Here is a 13129-nt window from a genome sequence, read left to right on the forward strand (position 1 = left end):
ATTATTATTTCTAGTTTTGTAATCTGTAGCTACGTTATATAATTCCAGTCATCTCTTCCCTCAGAGTGTTGTTAATCTCTGGAATTATTTTCCCACAGGAACCAGTGGAGTCTGGGTTCATTGAATATATTCAAGGAAATTGGACAGAAATATTTTTTGGAATTTAAAGTGCCCAGTCTTTTTTTTTTCAATTGAGGGCCTCTCTCCCTTGGACATGTGCAGTTCCGGTCATCCGCTCGCCCGTGCGGTGGATAGAGCAGTTTCTTCAGCACGGGGGAATTGTGGGAGCTGCGGCCACCATTACTTCTCCGGAGCCCAGTCTCCAACCTCCTGGTACTGGGATGAAAAGTGAAGGGGTGGACATTGACCCCAACATGACAAGGTACATGTGGCTAGTAATTGGTTTTGATTGTGACACCTCCCCCCCCCACCCCCCTCACCAAAACATCTTTTTTTAAATTTAAAGTACCCAAATAATGTTTTTTCCAATTAAGGGCCAATTTAGTATGGCCAATCCACTTACCCTGCACATCTTTGGGTTGTGGAAATAAGACCCACGCAGACACGGGGATTTTGTGTAAACTCCACACAGATCGAACCTGGGTCCTCGGCGCTGTGAAACTAGATAGATTTCTGATTGATGAGAGAGTTGAGGGTCACGGGGAACAGGTAGGAAAATGGACTGAAAAGTTAAGATGAGGAGTGAATTCTTCACTTGAGGATGTGGTGAAGCTTTGGAATTCTCTACTCCAGAGGACTGTGGAGCCTCAGTCATCAAATATTTTCCAGATTGAGATTGATAGGTTGAGAGATGTTGAAGTCACCAAGGGATATGGGGGATAATGTGGGGAAATGGTGCTGAGCTAGATCGGCGATTGGGCTCAATACAGGGTTGAGCCAAAGTTCAGTGGGTCAAATGGCCGACTGCAGCTCATATTTGTTATGGTCGCTGTGTCCAGGACAGGAAACCGTGAACATGAATCTGTCAATCAGCCTGAATCAGTACCTTCAGGAGAATTGGGTGAATATTAGATACAGCCGAGTGAGAATGGAGGGAGAGTGTGTGGGATGCAGATTTACGGCATGTGGGGAATGAGTGGAAAGAATGTTCCATAGGAACCAGAATTGTCTGTTCTGAGTTTCTATCCTGTACAGACAGTGATAACTTTTGTAAATTGTTTTTACAGGATATTAGAAGAGGAGTAATTACAGACAGAAATCTCAAACATCACCTCTTGATCTGACAGTCACTTGATCCCTTGGAGAACACCCACCCGAGTGAGAATGTTCCAGTGCACTGACTGTGGAAAGAGCTTTAATCAGTTACACAGCCTGAAAAAACACCGCACTATTCACAGCGGCGGGGGAAGACTGTACAAATGTTCTCTGTGTGGGTAAGGCTTCAATTGTCTGACCTAGGGAGACACAAGGAGACCCAAAACATGGAGAAACAGTGGAAATGCTGGGACTGTGGGAATGGATTCAAAGCACCATCTGCACTGGAAGCTCATTGGCGCATTCACACTGGGAGGCACCATTCAGCTGCTCTGTGTGGGAAAGGATTCAGTCAGTCATTTACCCTGCAAACACACCAGAGGGTTCACACTGGGGAGAGGTCATTGAACTTTTCACAGTGTGCGAAGGGATTCACTCAATTATCCAGCCTGCAGAGGCACAAGTGGGTTCACACTGGGGAGAGGCCATTCATCTGCTCTCAGTGTGGGAAGGGATTCTGTGAATCATCCACACTGCGGTGACACCAGGGAGTTCACACTGGGGAGAAGACATTCAGCTGCTCTGAGTGTGGGAAGGGATTCAATCAATTATCTACCTTGACGTCCCACCGGCGAGTTCACACTGAGGAGAGACCGTTCACCTGCTCTCAGTGTGGGAAGGGATTCACTCAATCATCCAGCCTGAAGTCACACCAATGAGTTCACACTGAGGAGAAGTCATTCACCTGCTCTCAGTGTGGGAACGGATTCAGTGTTTCCTCATACCTGCTGAGACACCAACAAGTTCACAATTGATTCCAGGGGTTGGATTCTGCTGTTATTGTTTCTGCTTCAATTACATCCAGGACTGCATTTTGTTCATTCTGACACTTGGTGAAGAGGGAGGGTTGGAGGGTTTCTTTCTGCTGGACTTGGCAGTCTCATGACTTTGCTTCCAGTGGGCTCCAGTAACAAGAAAAATTAAAGATTCCATTAGGTCAAAGGAAGAGGCTCATTGATAGATTACAGATTTATTGCTTTATTGGTACCTTTAAGAATTGGTGCAGTAAAATTCTTAAATTCAGTTTCTAGAATTGAATAAATTAGGAAGCCTCAGCTGAGAATTTGAAACCAATAAGGGGTTAGACCATTGATAAGAATTTCTTTAAGAATAAAGTTTCATGACTAAAGTTTGTTCTATATTCATGCTTTAAGAAATTCTGAACCATCTATTCATTTCCTAATATTTTTTAATGTTTTTGTTTAACTCTCTTTATTATGTTTTGATGTTTTATTTGATGTGCCTTCTTCACTTCCGCCTGGGGTGGGATGTAAACCGCCGTGATGATGGTAGAAGTGAACTCCATGGAAGGTAGTTTGGATGGCACTTCACAGTCGGGTATTCCAGGTCCGGGGAGCAGTAGTTCGCCAGGATCGCCACATCCTAGCAGCAGGAGGAGTTGATGAGAAGACAAATCTCTCCACCCATTCCAGGTTCAGTCCTGGATGTGATTAACAGCAGGAATAACAGCAGAATCTAACCATCATCACTTGTGAACCCTTTGGTGTCTCAGCATGTTGGACGACTGAGTGAATCCCTCCCCACAGTGAGAGGTGAATGGCTTCTTTCCAGTGTGAACTCACTGGTGTCTCCGCAACGTGGATGATGTTTGAAACCTCTTTGTGCAGGGAGAGCAGCTGAACGGTCTCTCCTCAGTGTGAATGCGCTGGTCTGACATCAGTACCCGAGAGCTTTTAAACCCACTCCCATAGTCAGAGCATTTAAAGGGTCTCTCATTGGTGTGAGTGACATTGTGGTTCAGCAAGTGATGACCGAGTGAATCTTTTCCCAGTCGGAGAGGTGAACGGGCTCTCCCCGGTGTGGCCTCGCTCGTGTTTCATCAGGTTGGATGAGGTTCTAAAGCTCTTTGTGCAGTGAGAGCAGCTGAACGGTCTCTCCTCAGAGTGAACGCGCTGGTGGGACATCAGTCGCTGTGAGCTTTTGAAACCCCTCCAGCAGTCAGAGCATTTAAAGGGCCTGCTCTTGGTGTGAGTGACATGGTGTTTCAGCAGGCTGGATAATTGAGTGAAACCCATATCACACACAGTGCAGATGAATGGCCTCTCCCCGGTGTGAACTCGTTCGTGTCTCCGCAGGTTGCCAATGTCAGTGAATCCCTTTTCACACTGAGAGCAGGTGAAAGGCCTCTCGCCAGTGTGAACTCGTTCGTGTCTCCGAAGGATGCCAATGTCAATGAATCCCTTTTCACACTGAGAGCAGGTGAACGGTCTCTCTCCAGTGTGAACCCGTTCGTGTCTCCGCAGGCTGCCAATGTCAGTGAATCCCTTTTCACACTGAGAGCAGGTGAAAGGTCTCTCTCCAGTGTGAATGCGTTCGTGTCTCCGCAGGCTGCCACTATCAGTGAATCCCTTTTCACACTGAGAGCAGGTGAAAGGCCTCTCTCCAGTGTGAACTCGTTCATGTCTCCGCAGGTTGCTAATGTCAGTGAATCCCTTTTCACACTGAGAGCAGGTGAAAGGCCTCTCTCCAGTGTGAACACTCTGGTGGCTCTGCAGTCTGGATAACTGAGTGAATCCCTTCCCACAGTCAGAGCAGGTGAACGGCCTCTCCCCAGTGTGAACTCGTTCGTGTCTCCGCAGGTTGCCAATCTGAGTGAATCTCTTTTCACACTGAGAGCAGGTGAAAGGCCTTTCTCCAGTGTGAACTCTCTGGTGGCTCTGCAGTCTGGATAACTGAGTGAATCCCTTCCCACAGTCAGAGCAGGTGAACGGCTTCTCTCCAGTGTGACTGCATTGATGCCTTTCCAGCCCATACGGGCCTTTGAATCCCTTCCCACAATCCTCACATTTCCATGGTCTCTCCATGGTCCGGGTGATCTCACCGCGTTGGACGATCAGTTGAAGCCTCATCCACACACAGAACACCTATACAGTCTCTCCCTGATGTGAACGGTGTAGTATTTTTTCAGGCTGTGTCATTGGTTAAAGCTCTTTCCACAGTCAGTGCTCTGTAATAGTCTCACACGGGTGTGTGTGTGTGTCTCAGTGCTTTTCCAGACACACTGATGTTTAAAATATCTTGAAGCAGACAGAATAGACAAACATTTCTCCTTCTAGATTCAAAGGCCGATGATCTTCAGTTCCCAAGAATTGAGTGACTCAGTCAGTTCTTGACATGATATTTAGTTTGAGATATCGGCCTGAAACTCCTCTCGTTCTAACTTCCTGCAAATAGAAATAGTAATCGTTGTCAGTGCAGGATAGAAATTCAGAACAGACAATTCTAGATAATATCGAACATTCTTTCCTCTCTCTTTCCCTGAAATGCTCTAAATTTCAATCCCACACACTCTCCCTCCATTCTCACTCTGCTGTATCTAATATTCACCCTCCCAATTCTCCTGAAGGCGCTGATTCAGGCTGATTCACAGATCCGAGCTTCCTGTCCTGGACACAGAGACCTGAAAATCTTCATGCAGGCTGCCAGACAGATATATGTCTATATTACTGGATGAAAAATGTGTGTAATAAACAGACTGTATTCACTTGCTTTCCCTCCCAATTTTCCTGAAGGTGCTGATCAACAAATCTAAACTCACTAAAACCTGCACAAGAGTAGAGAATCTCCATACAATTACATTTACTGATTAGAGATAGGGAAATTCTGAGGAAGAATTTTATTTAGTCATGGAGTGGTCATGACAGGGAACTCACTGCCCACAAGGGTTGTGGAAGTCCAGTTGATCAATAATTTAAAATAAAATAGGATGGTCACTTGAAGAAAATAAACTTGCAGGGGAACAGGGATATCGAGGGGGAATGGGACTGACTGGATTGCTGTACAGAGAGTCAGCATTGACTTGAGTTCCCAAATGGATTCTGTCAGTGCTGCAATGACTGTATGACTGGAAATATATAATGTAGGTACAGTACTATATTACAAAAATAGAAATAATAATACATGTATTTTATTACAGAACCAATAATATATATAATACATACCACATAACAACACTAGACATATCTCTGTCTGATAGTAAATTTTTAAAAATTAATTTACAGGATGTGGACAATGCTGGTCAGGCCAGCATTTATTGCCCATCCCCAGTTGCCCTTCCGAAGTAGTGGTGAGCTGCCTTCTTGAACTGCTGCAGTCCTTGAGGTGTTGGTACATCCCGTGCTGTTTTTTTAAAATTTGTTTTTTATAAATTTAAAGTACCCAATTCATTTTTTCCAATTGAGGGGCAATTTAGTGAGGCCAATCCACCTACCCTGCACATCTTTGGGTTGTGGGGGTGAAACCCATGCAAACACGGGGAGAGTGTGCAAACTACAGACGGACAGTGACCCAGAGCCTGGATCGAACCTGGGACCTCGGCGCCGTGAGGCAGCAGCGCTAACCACTGCTCCACCATGCTGCCCTACATCCCCTGTGTTGTTAAGGAGGGAGTTCCAAGATGTTGCCCCAGGGACAGTGAAGGAATGGCAATATATTTCCAAGTAAGGGTGGTGTGTAACTTGGAAGTGAACCTCCAGGTGGTGAGGTTCCCAGGTATCTGCTGCTCTTGTCCTTCTAGATGGTAGTGGTTGTGGATTTGGAAGGTGCTGTCTGAGGAACCTTTAGGAGTTACCGCAGTGTATCTTGGAAATGGTATACACGGCTGCTAATATTTGTCGGTGGTGGAAGGTTTGAATGTGGAAGGTTTGATGTTGGTTGTGGCGGGTTTCAGCGATGGGAATGCCACTGAATGTCAAGGGGTGGTGGTTAGATCCTCTCTTGTCGGAAATGGTCATTGCCTTGCACTTGTGTAGCACGAATGTAACTTGCCACTTATCTGCCCAAGTCTGGATATTGTCCAGGTCTTACTAAATTTGGACATGGACTGCTTCATTATCTGAGGAGTTGAGAATGGTGCTAAACATTGTGCAGTCATCCGCAAACATCACCACTTCTCATCTTATGATGGGAGATAATTAATGAAGCAGCTGAAGATGGTTGGGCCTAGGATACTGCCCTGAGGAACTCCTGCAGTGATGTCCTGGAGCTGAGATGATTGACCTCCAATCACCGCAACCATCTTCCTTTGTGCCAGGTATGACTCCAACCAGTGGAGAGTTATCCCCTGAATCCCATTGACTCCAGTTTAGCTGGGGCTCCTTGATGCTATACTCAGTCAAATGCTGCCTTCATGACAAGGGTAGTCACTCTCACCTCACTTCTGGCATTCAGCTCTTACGTCCAAGTTTGAACCAAGGCTGTAATGAGGTCAGGAGCTGAGTGACCCTGGCAGAACCCAAACTGAGCGTCCAGGAGCAGGTTATTGTAGAATAAGTGCCACTTAATAGGACATTTGATGACTCCTTCCATCACTATGCTGATGATGGAGAGTATTCCGACAGGGAAGTAATTGGCTGGGTTGGATTTGGCCTGTTTACTGGCCCCTTTAATGTCAGCCATCTCCTGGAGAAACCAGCCCTTTAATTGTGAACATTGGGAAAGAGACCATCCTTTTAGCCAGACAAATAAATGTGTCAAGCTGAGGGAGGAAAGGATGTCAATGTCTTTAAGAGAGAGAGACCTGGGCCAACCTTTCCAGAGTCTGTACCCTCCCTGGATTCACTTCCTTTCCATTCAGTTGCTGCAAGTTACCAATTGACGGTCAGAATGAGAAAATAAAGTGTTTTACTCACAGATGTTGGTGACAGGAGTCTGTGTGAAGCTCCAGCTCATTCAGGGTTGGAGGAACAACAGCTTTGTTCGGCAAAAACCTCCATGTCCGGCTTCCGCATTGAGACAATGGGAGAGCTCTGATTGGTGGAGAGGCAGAATCTTTCCGGTCCTCCAGGTCTTCCCATTGGTCAACACCTGAGCGGGCAGGTCAGCGGAAGTAAGCATCCCTGCGCATGCGCCGCGTCCCCTCTCCCTGAGACATGCGCAGTACCGGGTCAGGGGAGGGGAAATCACCGACGGCCGGAACTGTCAGCCGGTTCCCTGGAAACCGTCTCGAGAATGTGTTGGGGGAAGAGGGAACAGAGGATGGGGGCGGGGGATCGCGTGTGCGCGCGCTGGCGTGTGCGCGCTCATGCAATGACGTCACCGCGGAGTGGATTGATTCCTATTGGCTGATTTAGAGGATGAGCCCCTTTGTGATGTCACACTGTTGAGGTTGATCAATGGTTTTCAGACTCAAAGTTCCTCCTCTGGGCAACATCACCCCCACAACCCAAAGATGTGCGGAGTAGGTGGATTGGTCACACTAAATTACCCCTTAATTGAAAAAAAAATAATTGGGTACTCTAAATGTATTTTTTTTTTAAATTAAAACTTTTGAATTTGCTACCGCTTACTGTAAGACTATGTATGACCTCTCGTTCTGGAATGCCCCACAAGAGGCAGCAGCCGCTCCAAGTCTACTTTATCTTTCCATTTCTTTCCTCATTCTGAGGGGACATTGGTGACTTGCAGCAGCTGAAGAGAAAGGAAGTGAATCCAGTCTGTATGTTGCACACATTTTGAGTTCAGTAACATAGACATATTTCTGTCTGGCAGTCTGCATGGAGATTTTCAGGCCTCTCCAAAACGGGAAGCAGGGATCTGTCAGTCAGCCTGAATCAGCACCTTTAGAGAATTAGGAGGATGAATATTACATACAGCAGACTGAGAATGGAGGGAGAGTGTGTTGGATGGAAACTAGAATTGCCTGATCTCAATTTCCATTTGTAAATTCCTTTTACAGGATATTAGATGAAGATTTGCAGAAAAAAACCTAACGCCACTTCAGGATTTGGAAGAGTCACTTGGTTTATCAGGACCTGAATATCATCAGGAGAACCATCACTGCAAAATACACTTCTGGGGTTAAGGATTGCCAATCAGGCAAAGGAACAGAATGGAAGTAAACACAGGAACGAAGAATCACATTGGGCTGGTTCCAGGAGAATTGAGTGACAACTTCAGCGACAAAACCATGGAGTGTGATTTTTGATTGTCTTAAAAGTAAAAGGGCAACATTCTATTTGTAGTTTAAGGGATACGCTCCCTATAAAAATAGTGTTTAGGCATTGTTGCTTCTAGTTTGTTGCAGTAAAAGTCATAAAACCTGAAGTTTTTGTCTTATGACTCATTATTTGTTCACTGGGTTTAGAATTTATCTTTCAAAATTCCTGATCTTTTCAACCATCTTACACAGTTGGTCTTGAGTCACAAGTTTCAACTTCCCATTTAAGCCTCAGGCAACTTGCTGTCTCTCTGTTGCTCATGTCAATGACAGCCCAGTAACAGAGCTGAAGGCTGGAGATGCTGTGACCGCTTGTCGGAGCTGGAATCAGTAGAAAGAAGAACCATAGTTTCTGGTTGAACTTTGTGTTAGCTGTCCGACCATGATACAATAGCTAACCAGGTAATATGTTGTGATGAGGGTTTAGAAACAGACCCTGGGTAGACAAGTTCATTGAAGCTGTGGACTTGTCAGCGAAACTAGGCGTCCAACAGCCACAGAGACCTCTAATATTGGACACTGGGTTTAATCCTGTTCTGTATTAAACAGACATATTTGATACTGGGTGATTGTGATATAGTTAATCTGACCCTTTATTCATTCAATTCCAAAAGTGAATAACATTGATTCAAGTACAGTGACTACCTTGCCAATCTGTCAATAAAGTGATGTCAGTTAATGCGGATCTGTGTCTGAACTGAATTCCATTACTTATTCATGTTACTGACTCGACTGTCTCTCTCTTCTCTCCCCTCTCTCTCTCCTGCCTCTCAGTCTCTGGTGCTCCTCTCTCTCTCTGGTGTCTCTCACTCCCTCTGCTTCCTCTCTCTCCCTCTGTCTCTCTCAGCTGCCACTCACTCTCTTCGGTGCTTAGGAAGGCAGGTGGGATAGTTTCCTTTGGTAGCCGAGGGCTGAGATTATAAGAACAGGGAGAATGTGCTGGAACTGCATCAACCACCAGTTAGACCACAGCCATATTACAGGAAGAATGTGATCACACGAGAGAGACTGCAGAGGAGATTTATTTATTTATTTATTTAAATTTAGAGTACCCAATTACTTTTTTCCAATTAAGGGGTAATTTATTGTGGCCAATCAACCTACCCTGCACAACCTTGTGTTGTGGGGGCGAAACCCACGTAAACACGGGGAGAATGTGCAAACTCCACACGGACAGTGACCCAGAGTCGGGATCGAACCTGGGGACCTCATGCTGCCAGTTGCAGAGGAGATTTATGATGATGTTACCAGGGATGGAGAATTTTAACTATGAGGAAATATTGGATGTCCCCAGTGTGAATTCGCCGGTGTATAGTGAGTTGCTCCGATCGCATGAATCTCGTCCCACAGTGAGAGCACCTGAATGGTCTCTCATCAGTGTGAACAAGCTGATGGGATATCAGTTCCCTGGACGTTTTATAGAATTTCCCACAGTTTAGACATTTGAAAGGTCTGTCTTTAATAATAATCATCTCTGTTGTCTCAAGTAAGCTCACATTAACATTGCAATGAAGTGAAAAGCCCCGAGTCGCCACATTCTGCCGTCTGTTCGGGTACACGGAGGGAGAATTCAGAATGTCCAAATTACCCAACAGCTCGTTAGATAGACTCGGTCAGTTCTCACTGGAACAACAGAGGTTGAGAGGCGAGCTGATAGAGGTTTACAAGATTATGAGTGGTATGGACAGAGTGGATAGTCAGGTGCTCTTTCCTAGGGTAGGAGAGTCAAGTACTCGGGGACATGGGTTTAAAGTGTGCGGGGAAAAGTTCAGAACAGATGTGCAAAGCAGGTTTTTTACACGGTGGGAAATATATGGAACATGCTGCCTGGGGAGGTGGTGGGAGCAGGTATGGTAGCGGCATTTAAGGGACATCTAGATAAATATATGAATAGGGTGGGAGTGGAAGGATATGGACTTCAGAAGTGCAGACGGTTTTAGTTTAGGCAGTTATCATGGTCGGCGTAGGCTTGGAGGACCGAAGGGTCTGTTCCTGTGCTGCATTCTATGTTCTTTTTAAATTTAGAGTACCCAATTCATCTTTTCCAATTAAGGGGCAATTTAGCATGTTCAATCCAACTACCCTGCACATCTTTTGCGTTGTGGGGGTGACATCCATGCAAACACGGGGCGAATGTGCAAACTCCACACGGACAGTGACCCAGAGCTGGGATTGAACCTGGGACCTCGGTGCCGTGAGACTGCAGTGCTACCACTGCGCCACCGTGCTGCTCTTGTATTGTTCTATGTTCACCTCTTTCGGGACTCATGGGAGGAAACCGGAGCACCCGGAGGAATCCCACGCAGACACGGGGAGAACATGCAGACTCCGCACAGACAGTGACCCAAGTCGGGAATCGAACCTGGGACCCTGGCGCTATGAAGCAACAGTGCTAACCACTGTGCTACTGTACCACCCCAATATGATCCCACTCGTATTTCAGCAAGGCGGATGACTGCAGGAATCCCTTCCCACAATCAGATGAATGGCCTCTCCCCAGTGTGAATCCGCTGGTGGACAGTGAGTTGAGATGATCGCCTGAACCCAGTCCCACAGCGAGAGAACCTGAACGGTCTCTCATCAGTGTGAATGTGTTGATGGGACATCAGCTCCCAGGAGCCTTCATAACATTTCACATATCTGGGCATTTAAAATGTCTCCCATCAGTGTGAACATGTTGATGGTACATCCGTTTTCCAGAGCTTTTAAAGCACTTCCCACAGTGCAGACATTTGAAAGGTATTTTGTCAGTGTGAACTTGCTGGTGTCTCAGCAGGGTGGATCTCTGAGTGAATCCCTTCCCACACTCAGTGCAGGCAGATGGTCTCTCCCCGGTGTGAACTCGCTGCTGTTTCAGTCGCTTGGATGAATCAATGAATCCTTTTCCACACACAAACCAGGTGAACAGGTTCTCCCAGTGTGAACCCGCTGTTGTGTCAGCAAGTTTGATGACCAAGTAGATCCCTTCCCACACACGGAGCAGATGAATGGTCTCTCCCCAGTGTGAGTGCGTCGATGAGTTTCCAGCTCAGACGGTAAACCAAATGCCGCCTTACATTCCCCACATTTCCACGGTTCCGCGCGAGTGTGATTGCGCTTGTGTCTTGACAGGCCAGAAGATTGGCTGAAACCTCGTCCACACACACAACACATGTATGGTTTCTCTCCACTGTGAACGGTGTTTTTTCCTTCCATGTGAATCGATGGAATTCCCTGCCCAGTGAAGCAGTTGAGGCTTCTCCATTAAATGTTTTCAAGATAAAGATAGATAGTTTTTTGAAGAATAAAAGAATAAAGGGTTATGGTGTTCTGGCGGGAAAGTGGAGCTGAGTCGACAATAGATCAGCCATGATCTCATTGAATGGCAGAGCAGGCTCAAAGGTCCAGATGGCCTACTCCTGCTTCCAGTTCTTATGTTCTTATATTATGTTCAAAACCTGCTGATATTCAGTCAGGATAACTTAAGCGACTCCGTCAGATCCTGATGTGATGTTTCCCGAATGCAAACCTTCCCCTTCCAATATCCTGTGAAATCAGTTTAGACAGAAAAAAGGAGTGAGAGAAAATCCAGAAAAACACAATGGTGGATTGTGAAATTGAGCTGAAATCTGGTCATTTGTGAGGCCGGCACTAGGAAAAGGTGACCTTGAAAACTGCTAGATGTTCACAAAAGAACAACTGATTCACTGATGTAGTTCAGGGAAGGGAACCTTCCACAGGTCTGGGCCAGAAACGTTTCAGGCCTCTGTGGGGGGAGGAGAGTGAGAAAAGATTGAGAACAGAGGCGGAGAAGGAGAGGGGATTTATATTTCCAAAATCTGAGATTCAGGCTACTAGACTAGAAGGGCTTGAGGTTCATAAGGAGGAGGTGTTAACAATTCTGGAAAGGGTGAAAATAGATAAGTCCCCTGGGCCAGATGGGATTTATCCTAGGATTCTTTGGGAAGCTAGGGAGGAGATTGCTGAGTCTTTGGCTTTGATCTTTAAGTCACCTTTGTCAATAGGAATAGTGCCAGAAGACTGGAGGATAGCAAATGTTGTCCCCCGCCGGTTGCGGCGATGACTAGCTAAGCCGCACGTTTCGGCGGCTCCAGCTCCAACGGACCTTCAGGCTCTTTTAAGAGCCCCAACGGGAAATTTTCGCGCGACGAAACCCGGTGTGGGGTGAGTGAATAGGGAGTCCCCCCCCCCAACGAAAGAGGAAAATATCGGCGGCGGCGGCTGCAGCGCGAGGAATCCTCAATGAGAGGGACAGAAAGGGAGGAGACACAAGATGGCGGCGGAGAAAGCCCAGGCGGCATGGGGGCCCGAGCAAGATGAATTCTTGAGACGGTGTGTGGAGCTACTAAAGAGGGAGGTGCTGACCCCGATGCTACAGGCAATTGAGGGGCTCAAGGAGGCACAAAGGACCCAGGAGACAGAGCTCCGCGTGGTGGAGCAGAAGGTGACGGATAACGAGGACGAGATCCTGGGCCTGGCGGTCAAAACACAGACGCACGAGGCGCTCCACAAAAAGTGCATTGAAAGGATTGAGGCCCTAGAAAACAGAGCGCGAAGGAAGAACCTTCGGATACTGGGTCTCCCTGACATCCAGGAAAGCGAATGAACAAAGAGACAAAGGGATCTCTGCAAATCAATTCAAATGGTATCAAGTTTCACATACTCGACACCCATAGGTCATCCTATATCCCTCCTGACCTGTTTGATCTATTCCGATTGGCTCACTTCCAATCCCTTCCTCTGGCCCCTATTACTCAGCATCCTTTTCTCCTGCTTTGGTGGACACACCTCTTCCTGCTTTTCCATGCGGTCTGAAATCCTTTGTCTGTGAACTCACCAGAATTAGACTGGCCTACCTCTACATTACATTAATTAATATCTCTAAAGTAACTATTT

General features: G+C 46.5%; 2 protein-coding genes and 1 long non-coding RNA gene across 3 annotated transcripts in view; 2 read left to right on the plus strand and 1 right to left on the minus strand.

The window, feature by feature from the left end:
• LOC140417985 (uncharacterized) overlaps positions 1-13129 on the plus strand; it is a 175933-nt gene that overhangs the window by 111418 nt on the left and 51386 nt on the right. The gene's annotated exons all lie outside the window — the stretch shown is intronic.
• LOC140420177 (uncharacterized) lies at positions 2234-7084 on the minus strand. The gene is made up of 2 exons (XM_072504202.1): positions 6927-7084; positions 2234-4460 (listed from the first exon to the last, which is right to left on the minus strand). Exon 2 carries the CDS (start codon positions 4143-4145, stop codon positions 3009-3011), a length of 1137 nt encoding a protein of 378 aa, XP_072360303.1. The 5' UTR covers positions 4146-4460; positions 6927-7084; the 3' UTR covers positions 2234-3008.
• On the plus strand, positions 7390-8340 carry LOC140420196 (uncharacterized). The gene is made up of 2 exons (XR_011946224.1): positions 7390-7474; positions 7973-8340. It is a non-coding gene; the product is annotated as an uncharacterized lncRNA (long non-coding RNA).

The sequence above is a fragment of the Scyliorhinus torazame genome, chromosome 5, assembly GCF_047496885.1.
Source record: "Scyliorhinus torazame isolate Kashiwa2021f chromosome 5, sScyTor2.1, whole genome shotgun sequence".
Lineage (NCBI taxonomy): Eukaryota > Metazoa > Chordata > Chondrichthyes > Carcharhiniformes > Scyliorhinidae > Scyliorhinus > Scyliorhinus torazame.